Here is an 18442-nt window from a genome sequence, read left to right as displayed (position 1 = left end):
AAGCACTTTTTCTCTGTTAACAAATGCAGAATCCACTTTCTGACCATAAAGATAGTTCTGCATTTTAAGTAGTCTGAACAATTTGTTCTTTTTTAAAAGCCTTTTCCCGCTTAATGGTTATTGTTCATGAGGTTATTTATTTGGACAGGAAGATGAACATGTAGAGGACCGAAGGTTGTGCTAATGCCTTCTTACCCTTGTTTCATTACTGTGTTCTGAGCAAATCTCTGGTTTGGAACCTCTTGGCTGACAGTTTGTATTATGCTAATTGAAATCTGTTTACTGGAAATGAAATTTGAATACACCATAAGCTTGCTGTCATTAATAAACTTAATTCTTTTTCTTTTTTTTTCCAGTTGGATTTCCAGTTTCTACTTCTAATATTAATGGTCTTGAAAGTGCATTTGGATCCCAGACATTTTCTGTCACTGAACAAATCGAGAGCCTCCTCTCCTATCTCAGAGCAATATAGGCAGCTTAATATCAGATGACCTCATTTCTTCAATTTAAATGAAAGGAGAATTTTCCCTGGCTTTCCATGAAGCTCAGCTATTGCTTGTTAATTTTGACTGTTAGTGCTGATCTTTCAGTTGGATTTACACTGGAAAATGTAGCTTTTAACAGGACAGTTGCTTTTGGGCCTTTCAATGCATCCCTTCATACAGTGTCTCAAGCTTTAATAAGTTCTCCAGCACACCATGATATCATAGCCAAAGAGGGGACCAGTATTTTAATTGAATGTAAACTGAACATCAGCCAGTATGAATATATTCTTTGGTATAACTCCAGAGGACATCTGCTTGAACAGGACGACGACGGTGAGCTTTCCTGCTGTTTTCTATCATTCAGTATTCCCGTTTTATACAAGGTATCTGAAAACCTCTGGGGCTTTATTGTAATTTTCTCTTCCTATCCTCCCATTTTTGCAGTTGGGAGATAAGGAGAGAGCAAGACAAAGTCCTCTATCCTCTGGTATATGGCACGTGAATTATAGCTGAGTTCTTCTGTCCTAGCCCATCCATCCTGCTACAGTGGCACACAGAAGAATTGAGTCTGCATCCTACTAGATTCTAGCTGATGTTTTATTTATTATTGCTCTGGTTTGTATTGTATTTTTCCAAACACGTGAATTAAAGACAATTCTCCTCAACTTGTGACCTTTCCCAGCTGGCAATCAGGGCTTTAATTTTGTTACAGGATTTTTTAAAACGTGGGGTAACTTACTACATTTATTTTCTGGCTTATGCACCAGCGTGACTGTGGAAGCTAACACAATTTGTAATGGCTGAGGATGAAATACGTACTATTTAACCCCTCTGTACAGAGGGGGAATGTGTTTTTGTAGCATTGGCTCGTAGAGGTCTGTCCCTGTAGTTTTTAATTTTCACAAAGTAATGTCTTTCAGAGATGCATGTGGTTTTCTCTACTCTATTAGTATTAATGAAGATCATCATGCTAATTGATAGGATCTTCTCGGAGGCCATCTTTCTGCCTTAAGTATTCAGTAACCTCTTTGGAGTTATAATGCCATCTGGAAATTAGTTCAAAGTACAGTAATTAGAAGAATGAGTTATGAAAACAGTCTTTTCCCCCAAGTTGTAAGCACATAGGAAGCACCATAGAAAACTAACCTCCTTATTGATTTCTTTTTGCATGAGTTTTGTGTATCAGCCCTGCATGCTCAGCAGAAAACTGCATCTCAAGAAAACCCTGGGTTCTTTTGCCAGCAGAGCCATTTACAGACTTAGATCTTTTTCATGGGTCACTTGACTTCTGACTCTGAAAAGATGGAAAATTAGACTTTATAGAGGCAGTCTTTCAACATAGCGTTACACAGTCAATGAGAAGCACTAGTGAAGAGCTAGGTTCACTGGCAGAAAGAGCTAACAGTCTAAAAGCACTCAAGAAAGTGCAGATAAGAGGAAGAATTAAAACCAGAGTAGCAAGCACGAAGAACAATTTACCATTAAGCAGTAGGATTGGTAACTGGATTAGGGTTTTCTCTATCACAAGCATGAAGAGGAAATTTCAGTCCTTGGTGTACTGTTTGTATCATGCTAGAAATTGACTGCTTATTTCCAAGCTCTGTCTCCCATTGATGGAGGAACCAGCATGTGTCTAGTTTACCCAGTGATTTTCGTTTCCTTAGCTCACTTTATTTCTTTTGACTCTCCAGGTGGCCGGTGGAGGATTGCTGAGAATTCCCTTAACATCACAAAGGTCAACTTTGCTGACCGGGGCCGATACACCTGTGCAGGAGTTAATCGTAATGACACCTTGTACTACACAGTCACCCTGAGGGTTACCTTCACCTCGGGAGACATGAGTATCTACTACATGATTGTGTGCCTCGTTGCCTTTGCCATCACCCTCATCTTAAACATCACCCGCCTGTGCATGATGAGCAGTCACCTCCGCAAAACAGAGAAGGCTATCAATGAGTTCTTCAGGACGGAAGGGGCTGAGAAGCTTCAGAAGGCTTTTGAGATAGCCAAGCGTATCCCTATCATTACATCCGCCAAAACACTAGAGTTGGCCAAAGTCACTCAATTTAAGACCATGGAGTTTGCTCGGTACATTGAAGAGCTTGCCAGGAGCATTCCCCTTCCACCTCTGATCCTTAACTGCAGGGCGTTCATGGAGGAGATCTTTGAGGCTGTGCGAGTTGACGATCCCGATGAAGTTGGAAAGGAGGTAAAACAGACCCAAGCCTGCGGAACCCAAGCTGCCATATACCCCATCAACCCTGAGATGAAGCGCAGCGATTCTCCAGCCGGGGACTCAGACGATGGGTCCATGAACGAGCCAGGTCAGGAGATAGCTGTTCAGGTGTCCGTTCACCCACAGTCAGAAGTGCAGAGCATTGACACTGTTTCCCACGACAGCTGCCAGTTTGCACCTTCTGAGGAGGGCGCCTGCTGAGTCCGGCCATGGGCTGTTGTGAAGGAAGCACAGGCCACCCCAGGATGCCACAAGAAGGGGGTCTGCAAACAAGCTGCCTCAGTCCCATATGCACAAGAGTTTTCCAAATTGCCAGGTGCCAGAACTGCTACTGAAATCTGTGTTTTCTGTCAGTGTTGATTGAATGATTTCAAGTCTCTTCGAGAAGGGCCATTTGGAATATTGTGCAGTGGCTCTTCTTTTTAAAGCAAGCTTGCTACACTCAAAATATTTACGAAACAGGAATTCTTTGGCTCCTTGGTAGCTTCTGATACTTATGATCTGTATTAGAAGTGGCCAAGCTGAGCAGTAGAACTTGCAATAAAATCTTTTCCTTTGTGAACTCTTTCTTCCCTCACAAAGTGGAGCCGGAATTCCTTTGAGTCAGTGGTGTTGTCCTTGATGCATTGAGTTGTGTGCTCCTTTTGAATTGCCTGTTGGTGTGTGTAGCCCATCAGAGCCATGGTGAGCTTGAACAAATCTGTTCTGTGTCGTGTGCTTCTATGTTGCTATCAAAATGTACTGTACTTAGGAAAAGAACAGGACCAGGATCTGCTGCTGGATTCACAGAATTGCTGTAGTGTCGAAGCAGCTTAGAGAACAACCAGGAGGTCTCAGTTTTCCATACATCTGCAGAAAACTTGGGCATATTCTAGTGTGTGGAGAGCAAATTGTTACAAAGCTTGTTGCTTAAACTTGGTGCTGATTGCCAAAGCGCCTTACCCTGCTTCTGTCTTACAGAATGGAGCAGTAACAGCACTGCCAGCACCGTCTGACTTTTGACTTTGCTGATTTCACTCACCGTAGAAAATCCAAAGTTTTTTATTGTATTTGACATTATTGTGAGAAAAGAATGACGGTAATCACATAGTGGCATAATGTACAAGTGGATTCATCTACAGATCAGGTGTCTCGGGCACTTCCTTCTGAACAACAGTAGAATAAAGGAGGTGAAAAGTAGTGACACTCACTTTGCTCTGGCTAGTGCTATCAGAGAGAGTGGGGAGTGGAGGGGCTGGCTGAGCTGTTTGCCAGCCACTGATCACAGGAGTGGTGTATCTCCCTCAACATGCCCTGTCTTATCACTGGAGGGAGAGGTGCAGGTGCTGACATACGCACACACATAAGTACTTCACCAAAGATCTCCCACATGGCTGTAGAGATCCAGCCTCCAGGAGTCAGAGTGCAGACAAGAATCTATTTTCTTCTTTCACTCTTTGGTGCTGATCTTTTTTTTTCTTCTTCACATTTGTAAGTTGTATCACTTAAATAGCATTTTGTATCCTGTTGAGATTTAGGAGATGTAAAGCTTGTAAGCACTCCACAAATTAATTTCTTACAACTACTGGAAGCATATTGCCATATAAATTTAACAACTTGGCAACAGGAGCACCATTTAATTCCCCACAACTCTTTTTTCTTTCCTTATTATTACAGAAATGTCAGTTGAACAAATGATTCTGGACGGCTGCTCAGGATTCTTAAGAGGATTTGACATTACATTTACATGAGTAGAGATGGAAAACAAGCAGGCAGAGTGGTAAAACCAGGGTGGGGCCATCTGTTGTAATGCATGCTCGTAACAAAGGGTCTGAGCAAATTATATTTATCGAATCATATTAGAGCAGGGGAAACTAAAACATCTGTTACCATTTTAAAGTACCTTCTGGGGAGAGGTCTGCAGTCAGCCACCAGTAAATGCACCCTAGTTGGCTTTGGCATGTCAGGTAAGAGTGATGTTTTTCAGGAAGGAAGAAAATTGCTAGTCTGGGTTATAGTAGCATTCCCACCAGCTTGGTACCATTTCCAAGACTCTAGTAAACTTTATCTGCTTCAAGGGAATAAAGCCTTCTGTAGAGAATTAGAGTAGTTACTGCCCTCAACAGTAACTTGCTTTTTGCTTCCATAGTTCGATGGCACTTTATATCCAGGTGAAAAGTTTGTATAGTTTTGTGTAACCTGTCTTTCTTCAAGTTTTTTTGAGGTGATCAGTGTTAAAAGATACTCTTGTGGATAAATGCCCAGTTCTCTTAGGAGCCCTGTTAAGATGCTGCTGGCTTCACTTTTGTACTACAACAGGCTCTGTGGGTTAGTTGCACATGCATGAGTGGAGATTTGGGGGTTTTGCACCCTTTTGGATGTCCTAGTTGAAAGAGGTGAAGGCTACAAGAGAGAATGATCTGCTTTAATCTTTTTTGTGCCACAGGCCTTTTTTCCCCCTGAGCAGCTCTCCTTGCTTCTGTGAAGCTGCTGTATTATATGCAGCAGTAGCATCTTGGATATTTTGCCCTTAACTATATACACATGTAGAGGTGCAGCTACAAAATCAAAGCTCCATTTAATCACTTCCTGAGAAGCAGTTGCACAGTCGTGATTGACAGATGTCTCATCAGAAGTGGCAGCTTACAGGCAGCAGAATGGCACCAGAGGTGTGTCAGATGGGTGTCAGGAGAGCAGTTTCTACATTAATTTGATCTGTTCTTTGATATTTACACTTTATTTACATAGCTCCAAGTTTTTACTAATCACAGTAACTGGTGTCTTTGTGTGTCCTGTTGCCAGTGGAGAGGAAGGAATGATGATGCATGAAGGTCCTCAGGAATGCAGTTGCAGTATCATTGCTGGATATCAAAGCAAAGAGTTTTCATGAGTTACTACAGTATTGCTTGCTAAATTAATTTCATTCCTGGGAAGGAGGCTGTTTGTAAGGATTTCAGTAAATCAGGAGTACTTATTAAATGTAGGAACTGATCCTACTCCCACTGAATTAAATTAGAGCAGATTTGAAGCTCTGGTGTATTTTACAAATGATATTACAGGATTTTTGTGCATCTAAAAGCAAGGATGATGGTGATACAGTAAATATAATTTCACATGACACTGATTTTCCAAACAACATGTGAACTACTCTTTATCCTGAGTAGATGTGTGCACTTCAATCTGTTTGATGCATCTAATTGAACATTAGCATTGAAAGATTATGTAAACATCAGTGTTTCTCTTAACTTCCCATAGGATGAGGAGAGTATACGCTGGTTTCCTTGCTTTAAACTAAATTCTTTGACAATCACAAGGCTATTTTATCTTTTCTTTTGTGACTTATTTTAAATAACATGAAATCTACTTGTTATCCAAGAGTACCTAAAGCTAACTTTGTAGTGGTTATTTGTATTACCTGAATTGTAATGTAACTGTTTAATGTAACCATGTAGGATTTCATACTTTCATAAAATGAATTGGTAGATTTGCAAAATAAATGACAACCAAAAGCTTTCTTTTGTTAGAGCTTTCCTTTTTCTCTGCCAGGGGAGATGAGTACCTGTCTGTCTGTCTGAGGTTAAATAGCAGCTGTATTCAGCTAAGCAGAAGTTGTTCGCCAGCCTGTCAAAGGTTTCCGGGATACTCAGTCACCTGCTGTGACATAGAATCACAGAATAGTTAGGGTTGGAAAGGACCTTAAGATCATCTAGTTCCAACCCCCCTGCCATGAGCAGGGACACCGCACACTAAACTATGTCATCCAAGGCTCTGTCCAACCTGGCCTTGAACACCTCCAGGGTTGGAGCATTCACAACTTCCTTGGGCAACCTATTCCAGTGCCTCACCACCGTCACTGTGAAGATCTTCCTTACATCTAATCTAAACTTCCCCTGTTTAAAGCCATTACCCCTTGTCCTACCACTACAGTCCCTAATGAAGAGTCCCTCCCCAGCATCCTTGTAGGCCCCCTTCAGATACCGGAAGGCTGCTATGAGGTCTCCACGCAGCCTTCTCTTCTCCAGGCTGAACAGTCCCAACTTTCTCAGCCTGTCTTCATATGGGAGGTGCTCCAGTCCTCTTATCATCCTCTGGACTTACTCCAGCAGCTCCATGTCCTTCTGTCATTGTTTTCAGTCTCAAAGTCCTCGGCAACATCTGTAATAATCGTTATCAGCTGCATAAACAAATGGTTCCAGACCTGAAATGGTTTTGGGAGGGCCCATATATTCCTGAGCTCACTTTTGAAAGCTAAGAGAGTGATTGTGAAGTGCAGTGACCTTCAGCCACAAACTTGTATTTCCTGTTCTTGCCTTTTCACAGGATTGTACTAGTCTATATTGTAACTTATTTTCTTAATCCCTCTCAAACCCCAGTATATCTGGACACAACTTACCTCCAAAAAGGCAACACAGCACTAATGTGGAGGATCTAAAGGCTTCAAGTGACTGAGTATCTAAAGGTTTCAAGTGACCAAGTCTGCCTCATGTTTTTTCCAGTGAGTTGCTGAGATGCCATAAAGAAATTTCCACTCCTGTGCCATGGGAAACCTGTGTGCTGCTCTCACTGCATCCCCTGAGATGGAGGAGATGGAGGTCTGACTTCACCCTTGCTCTTTGCAAGTTTTGCAGCAGTTTATTGAATTACATGGAGCAGGAATAACATCCTCTGGAATGCTGTGCTAAGCATGCTGAGAGTGGGAGGGAGGGGGCCGTCCCACCTCATTTTGGTGACCAGGCTTTGGTTCCTGATCCCCTTGCAATCAATTCAATGTATTAAACTGTCCGGGGATGATCCCCAGCCCCTAAGTGAGCCACTTATCCACCACCACTGGTTTATACTGGGAAGCTGTATCTCCCACGTGAGCGTATAATGTTGCATGATAGTGGCTGTCTTCTGTATGGGCATGTCCTGCAGCTCCAGAACACAGAGTAAAAGTGCCTTTTGTTGGTTAAAACTACAACCCACCCCAAGGCACCAAAAATCCAGCTTGCTGAGAAACCCTCTAAATACAGTCAGCAAATAGGAATGAGAACAGACTTCACCCATGCTGTTTCTAAAGAATAGGCTCTGGTCACCAGTCTCTGCACAAGGTAGATGCCAGAATGAAAGCTGAATCTTGGGGATTTTCTCATAAGAATCAGCTGCTTTAAGGAAGAATTATTGGACCCACACTCCTCAGGCTGGGTCAGTGGTCAGTCAGCATCTGCTTTCTATCTCCATGTTATGAGATATGCATGAATGATAATGATTCAATTTCTTAAAGCTCCTGTAACCTGACTCTTCATGATCCTATCCACAGTGAAGAAATTCATCTGCATGAAGCACTTTTCCATTTGGATAACAACAGCTTATTGAAAAGGGAGCTGCATTAAGGATGATTGTACTTTAATTTTAGGTGTGCTCTTTAAAAAATAACAATTTCCTTTAATGCTTCAGCACTCTCATCTGGTGAGTCGAGCTTCCTGCTGGAGACACGCAGTGGAGACACAACCATTTCCTTCAACTCAGGCAAGTTACAGCTTGTGTTCAACCAGGTCATTTCACACCAGCTGGGGGTCCCTCCATTTTCTTTATTGTGTGGCAGCCCATGCAGATGTCTCCACATAATACCAGCTTTTCTGCATCACTCAAAAAAAACCCTGTTTTGCTAGATGTTCAAATATCACAAAAGCCCCCAAAGCTGTAAAGTTGAGCTTTATCCCTGGTAAGACAGTGCCTATTCTTTGGTCACGCCTGGCTGCCAATGATTGTAATAATACTGAGCAATTAGGCCTTTAATTTTCGTTAGGCTAATTAATTGTTTGCACAGTGCCCTGAATATGGAATCATTTTCCTTTGGAAAGAATAAAAGGATTAGAATGGCTTCATCCCAAGCTGCTCAGAATGTATTTTATTTATTTTATGGGAGAAAGATTCTCTCGCACGCCCCAAACACAACCCACAGGCTGCAGTGTTAATGCCTGCGCTGGGATGGTCGCGTCAGCAGGGGTGCACACAGACTGCACATATGTCCATCCATCTGCATCCATGCTCTGTGTGGTATCTGGGGTTTCTGCTGCTTGTCAGGGGGTCCATGAAGAGGCTGGAGCCACCATCGCGTGTGTGCTGCCGGGTTTGAGTATCAGGCACTGGGAGGGTGATGAAGAGCTCCCCCAAGGACATCAACTGTCCCCACACAGCACCGAGGGCAGCACCACTCTTGTGATGAGTGCTGGGTTGTGGTAGCACTCAGAAGGCAGAGCTCTGCGGTGTATAAACGTACTGGAGGCTGTCTCCAGAGGTTTGTGCTCTGAGTAAATCAAAGGCGGATGAAGCCCAGGGCAGGATTTCATGAAGAAGGGCACCCAGTGGATGCAATATTGCAGGGGCTGTTGCTAGCTCTTTTTTATGTTTGTCCTGCTCAGTCCCTCTTTGTGCTACCATTTTATTAAATACGTATTTCATATTAAACCATTCCAAGTGTAACACAAGCTTGTAGAAAGCGTTTTAGTGGAAAGCAAGGGGTCATATTCAGCCGCTGTACACAAACTTCTAGTTGGAGATAGCTGGAGTTCTCCTTGCCTTTCCCTCTCTGTGCCTCTGTTATAAGGCCTGTTGTGGGGCATCTGGAAGAGCTGAAAGTGAAAACTGTGTCCTGTGCTACTTTCTCTTCCTCTAAAGATCAGGGCACTGAGAACAGCATGGGCCAAACATAAGGAATCAGGGGATGATATAAAGCAGGGACCTTACTTGGCTTTGTGTGCCTGCCATGTCTGAAGAGATCATTATGTGTTCAGGCTAAACCTGCTGAATGTAACTGAAAGTCAAACTCCTCTTGTTTATTTAATGCCTGGACATCTGAGTGTTGCTTCTTAGGCTTTGGACCTTCTTGTTGTCTGACTGAGCTGGGTCATGCAAATGTCCCTGACATTAGTGCTGGCAGCCAACAGTCCCTGCCCCTATTCATGTCAAACGAGTAAATCCAGTAATTTGGGTGCAGCATTCTCACCATAGCGTTGTACATATATGTGGTAAGGGATGGAAAGCAGCCACTGCAAAGAAAACAAGTATGTCCTGCCATTATCTTAAGAGCTTTTCAGCATTTCACTTACTTTCTCTCCTTGGTGCCTTCTCTTCACTTTCCTTCATGGTAAATACTCAGAGTACCTTGGTTAAAGGGAGAATCCAAGTTTTTCATTGTTCTTTCTTTTCTTTTGCCAGTTTTTCTCAAGCTTATCTCTCTTAAATAATGACTAGGGAGGAAGACAATGGGCCAGAACAGACAAGAAGGAGTTTGGACAACTGTCCTAAATTAGAGGACAGGTTTGCTTTGGAATTCCTATCCACATCACACTCTGTTACAGAGAGTTGGCTGTAATGGCAAATCTCTTGCAGCAGGGTGTCACTTCACTTCCATACATTACTTGAAATGCTTTATTAATTTGATGACCTCTTGGACTCCCAGAAGAAGCCATTTATCAATGTTTTGAGGAAAGAGAGCTCCTCTGAGCTAAAAGGGCTGTTTTGTTGCTCAGATTTATTGCTTGGCTGGCTTAATTCACCATTCAAACACGATGATTTTTAGCTGCCGGGCAGTGGCTCTTTCAATGCTGAAACTAATTAACTGCTGGATCTCTTCTTAGTAAGGCTGTTTTCTTACTGTTTGGTTTGGGTCTGGGCTTTTTTTAATCCACAGAAATAAAGCAAACACAATCATTGAAAGACAGGTTGCGTGGATACGGTATCAGCACAGACACAGCCCTGTGTTGAATGACTTTGTCACAAAGGAAGTAAGGCTGCCAGCTGTCCCTGCTGTCGATGTGACACTGTGCAAAGGTAAGATGAGAAAAGAGACAACAACTGAAGACAGAAGAAAGGAGAGACACCAGAATTGTGATAAAGAGACAGCTTGGAGAATAGCAAGAGGGGTCTCTGATAGTGAGGGATCCGCTGCAATCAAAGATCTGAGCTATGGACCTTGCTGGCAGGTCAAGGTCAGTGGCTTTGGAGCTGCTGAGTCTTTACACCTCCTTCCTCTTCCCTCATCCCTGCTGCTGCTGTTGCAGGCTCTGCTCGTGAAAGAGCCATGTACTTCATAGCTCGGCTAGGTCATAAGGACTGTGGTGCCTGCTGTTGGGACCTTGTCAAAACCTTGCTTGGGAGGAGCAGGAAGGGAAAGGGGGTCACTGGTTGCCAGGACACATCCGGCTGCAGGAAGTTAAACTGCTGGTTGTTATCCCATCAGGGAATTCTGCTCATCAAAGTGTTTTATAGAAAAAGTGAATAACTCCTGTGATATTTCATGGTGATGTCTAAAGAAGGCATAAACCGGCCTAGAAGCTCAAGTGCAAATAAATCCAGTGTCTGTTGTGCCTCTCCCTGCGGTGTTTCTGTAAAGCTCTGCTGCCCCTGCTCCTTGCTCCAAGTCTGTAGGTGTGAATGAAATATAAATCACGGTTGTTAACTGAAAGCAGGGAATCCCCCGCTGGCTCCAGCGAGCTCCCCATCTGTCTTTGTTCCTGACAGTTTGATTACCTTTATCATCATCTTTAAATGCAGAGCTGCAAATACCATTAGTGGCTATAAAGAACGGCAATTCTTCCTGACATGCCTCAGCCACAGCATCCTCCTCGACCGGCAGCAAGGAGCACAGGCCAGCCACCTTCCTCCTGTGAGTTTGGGCTGGGAGACTCAGCTTCAGTTGTCAGTTCACCTCCATCTGATTGTCTTTTCCCCTCCATTTCATTTCAGATGTCTCCAGGATTTCCAGCCTTCTCATGAAGCTTTGTGGTCTAGTTGCTCATCTCTGGAGCACAGGAGTATAATGGAGCATCCCTGGGTGTGTGAGCAAGGAAATCTTAGGGCACTTGGTCTGCTCTGAACAAAGGGGAAAGCACAGAGGACCAGCTGCATCTAGGAGAGAAGGGACCTCTTCAGCTCTACCATGGATGTGATGGAGCTCACCTGGATTGAGCCAGATAGGGGAGAGCTCCAAAAGGATCATGAGGTTTTCTGCCTGCTAATTCTCACCACAACCCACCCGGGTCTGACAGCCCATTCAGCAGCAGCTTTTCTCCATGGTGGCAAATGCAGTGTGTTAAAGCCTGAGTGGGCAAGGGGACCCCAGCTCTGTGCCAGCCAGCCTGAACTCAGGACACAGGGGACACGAGAGGCTCAGGGACCTCGGAGCAGGGATGTCCAAGGGAGGAGACTGGAGTGAGAGCCTTGTGCCTCCCCGTCCTGCCCACAGAGAGCAGTTCCCCACCACTGGCATCCTGCGGCAGGAGGGTGGGAGATAAAAGCCAGCAAGGAATGAACTCGGTTTGTTCTTTCTTTGTAGATTAACAGATCCAGCTCTGATTGAGGGATTTAGTAATTACAGCGACTTAATTGCACGGGGGAAACATTTCCTGGCAATTACTTACGTGTCTGTCTTGGCTCGCTGTGTGTTTCCCTTCATATGGTGAACAGTGGTGCAGCCCTCCTATGGCCCACTGCCCCAGGGACACAGCCAGTCCCATGGAAGGGAAGGCACAGCCTGGTTGTCACACATGGATGCACCAGTGCTCCAGCCAGGACTTCAGGATAAGCTCTCCACATGGATGCTGCCTCCATTGTGCCCCTGCCTGCTGCAAGCCTTGGGGAGCCCTGGAGAGGCTGGATCCACTCACCCACCATCCACTTGGCACAGGCAGCCAGGCAAGTCCTCGGTGGCTGAGGATGCCCTCAGCAGCCACCCCCCCTCCTCTGTCACACCAGGGTTCAGCCCAGGTAATTCCCAGCATGGCTCTTTTAATTTCATGCAGCAGGAGACAAGGCTGATGGTCACCTTACAGGAATAAGCGATGCATAAAAATATTTGATCAATTAAGCTGAATGATTTGGCAGGCGCAGGCTCCCGCCGTACCCATCCTCCTCACCACTGCCTCATTATCCAGCCCTAAATCAAGCTGTCACAGCCATTTTTTGGCTTGAGGTAGAAAAGGAGGGAGGGAAGGAGAAAAGAAAGGAAGGAAGGAAGAAAAGAGGGAGCTGCTTTCCAGTGTTCACCTCAAAGACAGAAAGCCCTCTCCTGGAGTGGGGCAGTGAGTAGCCAAGAGCACCCCGCTGCCCACCTTCCCCCCAGCACCTCCTCTCTGCTCGCTCCCAGTGCCTGAGCTGCTGCTCCTCAGTAACTTGATTGAGGAGCAGGGAGTGGAGATGTGACCACAGCGGCTGGAGCAAGGGCTGTGTTAGCCAGTGTGGAGCCATCCCTAATGGCCCAGGCTCAGTCACTCGCTGATGTCCAGGAAGCATCCTGGAAAGGGGACCTGTGTCAATGGGGCAGGAAGGTCTGGACGTGACCCATAGAGGGACTCTTCACTCTCTTCAGGTGCCACAGTGAAGACAGCTCAGCTTCTGCTTGATTTTGTCTGTGCCATATGCAAGAAGTGTCTGGAGATCATCCTCCTGCCTTGGCTGGGACAAGGGGCCCCTGGAACTCCATACCAACGGGCACACTTGCACTGGAGTGTCAGATCAGCCTCTTTCCACAGGTCCCAGAGGGACTTTGTGTGTGTGTGAGCCCCAGACATCAGACGTGGAGTATTTCACTGTTTATTAATCAAGAGAGGAGCAGAATCTGTCTCTCTGGGACTCCCAGTGTTTCACAGGCCCTGGAAAAATCACCTGAGGACCAGTTCTTGCATCCTTAGGACAACAGAGCATCCCTCACCCTGCGCACAGGGAATCATCTCCCGGGAAGGGTCCCTCTCGCCCTCTGCCCCCCTCAGCTGCACCCTGGATGCTGTGCCAGATCCACGCCTCTCCAAGTCTGCTAAATGAATTTGGAGCCAGACTCATTGATTCACTCTGCTGGCATAGCGAAACAGCTGCAAACTCATCTGTTCAAGGGAGCGGAGCCAGGCAGCCAGAGCATCTCCACTACATGGGCCCCCCCCCCCCAGCAGAGACAGTCCAAAACAGACCCTTCCATGCAAGAAAACCTTCAACCTAAGAAGAAATAAAGAGGGATATAAACACAGACCCTTGCACACAGAACTGCTCTGGATGGAGTTAACCAAAACTCTGCTGTTTTGTCTCAATGACACAAGCTCTGCAAGCAGAGCATTGCAGGGTTAACAGCTCTGGTGGGCAGCCTGGGACGTTGCTGGACCTGCTGCCACGGCCACCAGCAGATCATCTTGGCGCTGGATCACTGATGCTGGACTGACACCTTCATGGGTGGCATGTTCAATCCACGCTGTTTAGTTTCTGTGCCTTTTTAACACTGTCACAACACGAGAGGCTCCCACTGCTTTCCCAGCCTTGCTAGTTGGCTGCAAAGAACAGATTTCTGTTCCTGTTGCAGCCGCTTTTGAACTTCGGACTTGCCTTTAAAATCCAATTCCCACGAGGCTTTTCTTCCCCCCTTTTCCAAGCATAGCTCCGCTCCAGCTTGCAGAGCTGTGAAGTAGCACAAGTAGTAACTCACTCCAGCAACCTTCCTTGGAGGACAGGGCATGTTGCACGCCCTGCAGGGCTTTTTACTCCTGTGCTTGTTGCCCCAGGCTCTGCGACCCCTGGAGATAGAGGAGAGGAGATGCCAACCCAATGCCTGGAGCCTGCAAGCGAGACCGTCTCTGGGGAGCATCTCTTAGGCTGAACCTCCAGCACAAGCTGTGGTATCTCCAGCCTTTCCCACTCTGGCCATATAGCCTGTTCTCCTGACTGTTCACTGCCCCAACAAGCCTCTTTGATCACATAGGTGCAGGATGCCACCATGTGGGATAACATCATGCGTTGGGTGCTGAGTAAAGCACCTGTATGGGTCACAGCAGTAACTGTGCTCTCTGCCCATCCTCCAGCTCAGTCACCTCTGCAGTTCAGGGGGGTTCAGTCTGTTTTCCAGCTCTGCCAAACTGGTGACAGGCTGGAGCCTTCCTGGCAGGCTCTGGTTTTCCTTAGATGAAGCCACACAGGAGCTCTGGAAAAGCCCAACTGAATTTAGCGGCAGACGGAGAAGGGCTGGTAACTGGGACACCTCCAGGCTCCAACTACTGCCATGTCCTCCGGGGACACTGAAAACCATGTTAAATGAAGCAATGTGTGGAGGAACTGGGGAGCAGGACAAAGCCCCTTTACCCCTCTCTGGTCACCCCTGAGCCTGCACTGATGAAAACCCAGGTGATGTGTGCAATGGCAGGAGGATAAGCCCACAAGGATAGTGTAGGCACTAACACACATACACAGCCCAAGCGCTTGCCCAGAGCCTGTCACTCAGGAGAACAGGCTGAGACTTGCAAGGAGCTACTTGCCAGAGCAGAAAACATTCATCTCCAGCACATCCTTCACTCAGCAGATGTGTTTCAGGTCCTGCTAAGCTGTAAAGAGACAAGCCAAGAGTTCTTGATGGGAGCAGATGGGCTCAGCTCCATTAGCTATCATTGGCTATCCAAAATGCACTAACCATCGTGAGCCACAAAACCAACCTGCTGCTGGGCAGGAGGCATGGCCGGAGGCGGCTGCAGCCAGATCCAGCGCTGGAGGCTACTGGGCACAGGGGAGGAGAAGCTGGACTTGCATAAAAAATCATGGCAAAAGCACAGTCGGTGGGAGTAGTTGGAGCAATAATTCAGGGTTTCTACATTACTTGATAATTTCAGATCACAGATGGAAATATCCAAAAGAAGCATCTCGTAAATCACACAGTCTGTGGTTTTCCCCTTTCTCCCTGCTGTGTTACGACGGAAAACTGCAGCTGGTGCTTCCAAAAGCCATGAAATACCGTGCAGGTCCTGGCAAGTTCCCGTCCAGATAAAGCAAACCCCACTCCAGTTTGTGGCTCACCTTCAAAAAGTCACCAAACCCGCAGCTGCATATTGCTGACTGTAATTTGCACCTTTCTCCCAGCTCATCTGGCTGCTCTGACACCTTTCCCATCAGCACTGATCCAACACTGTTCTCATGCCAGCCTTGCACCCCTTGAACACAACTGCAACCAGCGGATTTCTGATCGGAAACATGGAAGAGGGCATGGGGTACGTGAGAAACAAGAGGGGATTTTTCTGTACTATTCTCCAATAAAAATAGAGAAGACGGAGACTTCACTACACGTTATTATGCTGTAACTCAGCAAGTTACCATGCTTGTTACCCAGCAAGACAAGATGCTTGTCCCCAGACAATCTTCTCTGCTGCTGCCTCCCTCCACGGCCAGGAGAAATCACCACGACCATAGTGACAGAGATGCCTGGTAGCACTTAGTGCTGCGGCTCTGCCGTCAAAGCCACGTTCTCCATCTGTGCTCAGCCTCATCAACACAGCAGTAAACTGTCACTGCCCTCCCCTTGATGGTGCCCCAGCTGCTCTCACACCCCTCCATGTCCCCAGTTTACCTCCAGGGCTCCAGGCGAGCATCATGCCATCAACTGTGAGCAGCAGCATCTTCGTGCTGCAGCCCAGGGCATGCTGGAGTCCAGGATGCGGCCCCTTGATTACCCTGGAGCTATGCTAATGGCTTTCTATTTTAATTACATGGAAGTCTAAACATGCTGCAGGGTCTGGCTAATTCTGCAAGCACAGAGAAAAGCCTCTGTATCACACGGCAGCTTATTTCTTTAGCATAATAAAGGTAAACTGACACCCGGGACATGTGTCTTTTATGGTCCCACCTCAGCTGCCTGCAGGTCCCAAGAGTCGCAAACAGCAGGGGAGAGGGAGGGAGGGAAGGAAGGCAAAATAAACAGATAAATCCCTGGAACATATGGCTTGTGCTCAGTATCTTTACGCATGAGGCACCCCACTTAATAAAAGTTTAGGAAGGAAAAGCCAAATAAAATTGATAATCTGCCCAGGGAGGGTGATTCAGACAGAGTAAGCACATTACAAGGGGGTGACTGATTTACAGTTTTCTTCTATTTGCAGTTTTATGACTATTACAGTTATTCTTGTGAATATAATTCATTACTGCGCTATTATTCCCAGAAGTGAAAATCAAAGGTTTATCAGCCGACACCAGCAAGCATGATATACTGTCCCACTGCACAGATCTATGCTGGAATCAAAGCTCAAGACCAACTGAGGAGGCAGGGGCTGAATGCTCACGTCTCTTCATCCCCAGGTCCACTCTCGGGATGCAGGCAGAGGGAGGCAGCTCAAAGCCTTCCTGCTGGATAGGGAGGAGGTGATGAAGCAGACAGGGATCCACATGACCAGGATCTCATCCTCCAAAAGATGATGGACACAGGAGTGGGAGAATGAGGGTGGCTCAGTTATTTGGAGAGAAGTAGTGCAGGCACGAGTGTTGGCAGGCATTGGGGAGATAAGGAGCTGTGGACCAAACAGGGTCAGGCACACTGCCTCTCCCAGGGACACAGCACTCTCCCAAGCATGGGTTTGGGCACAGCATCTCACTATGAGGTGTCAGCAGGGCAGGATGATGGGATTGAAACCAAAAGAGAGTGACCTGGAGCCAGGAAGGGTGAATTCAGGGGAGGGTTTTATTTTGACTAACGGCTATAGCTGGGAGGAATGGACTAAACCAGGGGTTTGTACAACTTCACAAGCAGCGTAGAGGGACTGAAATGCACCTGAGGTTGCTGCTCAGTGGATACTTGATTCTATAGCCCACACCTAACATAAAACACATCATTTCTGTGGTGAGGTTTCTCCAGCAGCAGCTGAAGGTCAGCGCCAGTCAGCCACTGATGCAGCCCAGTGGCACGGTTCTCCCCGCTGCATGCTGTGGGCTTTTGGGCTTTGTCACTCCTGCACACTTCAGCTGAAAACCAGGACAAATCCAGCCTCCCTTTGCTCCTCTTAACTAGTTTTTGTCTGAAGAGCCACCACCCTTTGCTTCCCCCTGTTTGGCTCCACAAGATCCTCATCCCAAAGGCTTCTTTGCAACACTCCAGATACTCCTGTTGTCCTGCTCCAGTGCCAAGAGATACCAGCTCTTGATTAACAAAAACAACAACTCCAGAAGCTAATGGCAAAGAGCCCTGCACAGCACAGAGACCCTGCAATAACCCCCTGTGAATGCGGAGAGGAGAAGAGAGGAGAGGAGAGGAGAGGAGAGGAGAGGAGAGGAGAGGAGAGGAGAGGAGAGGAGAGGAGAAAGAGAACCCAATATCAGTACGTCTGGGCCAGACCAAGGGCCCTTTCAGCCCAACATCCCAGCCCTAGTCCTGGCCAAGATGGAGACAGCAGGAGGGATCAGGCAGACTTGAGGGACACTTCGCTGGCATCCACCCATCTGGGTCTCAGAGCTTGTCTCAGTGCTTAATAGCTCTTGATGGATTTTTTTCTTCCTAGAACTTGTCTAATCACTTTCCGAAGCCTTGCAAATTTTTGGCATTTGCAGTGTCTTCTGGTAATAAGTCTCCATCTGAAGGACATGCTGTGGGAGGAGGTTTGTGTGCTTCCAAAGCCTCGGTCTGCAGCGCTAGGATCTAAGTTGCATACAAGGATGGGAAACAAAAGCAGAAGCAGAGAGTTTACTCCTCACCACTACAAAGTGCCACAGTGGGAGCAGAGTCTCTGAGGTCTGAATTGCTCAAAAGGAAATAAAACTGAAACCAGCTGTGTTGTGAGCCTGTCCTCAGCCCTCTGCTCTCCCTAGAGCCCTAGAAATGGCACATCCCAGAGCAGCTGAAAACAAGCCACCAGGACGAGCTGCAATTGCTTTTTAACAGCTTTAGATCGGGGGAAAAAACCCAAACCCACACTTAAACAAATGTTCCCATTGCTGGGAACTGGAGCTGAGTGAGTGAGTGAGTGAGTGA

The 18442-nt window shown here is 46.5% G+C and overlaps 1 protein-coding gene across 1 annotated transcript; it reads left to right on the top strand.

The window, feature by feature from the left end:
* The first annotated feature begins 354 nt into the window (after nucleotides 1-354).
* Nucleotides 355-3335, top strand: MFAP3 (microfibrillar-associated protein 3). The gene is made up of 2 exons (XM_010015494.1): nucleotides 355-818; nucleotides 2177-3335. Exons 1-2 carry the CDS (start codon nucleotides 539-541, stop codon nucleotides 2920-2922), a joined length of 1026 nt encoding a protein of 341 aa, XP_010013796.1. The 5' UTR covers nucleotides 355-538; the 3' UTR covers nucleotides 2923-3335.
* Nucleotides 3336-18442: the final 15107 nt, after the last annotated feature.

Source organism: Nestor notabilis, unplaced genomic scaffold (genome assembly GCF_000696875.1).
Source record: "Nestor notabilis isolate BGI_N333 unplaced genomic scaffold, ASM69687v1 scaffold9105, whole genome shotgun sequence".
NCBI classification, from domain to species: domain Eukaryota; kingdom Metazoa; phylum Chordata; class Aves; order Psittaciformes; family Psittacidae; genus Nestor; species Nestor notabilis.
This window is presented reverse-complemented; position numbering and strand designations above follow the sequence as displayed.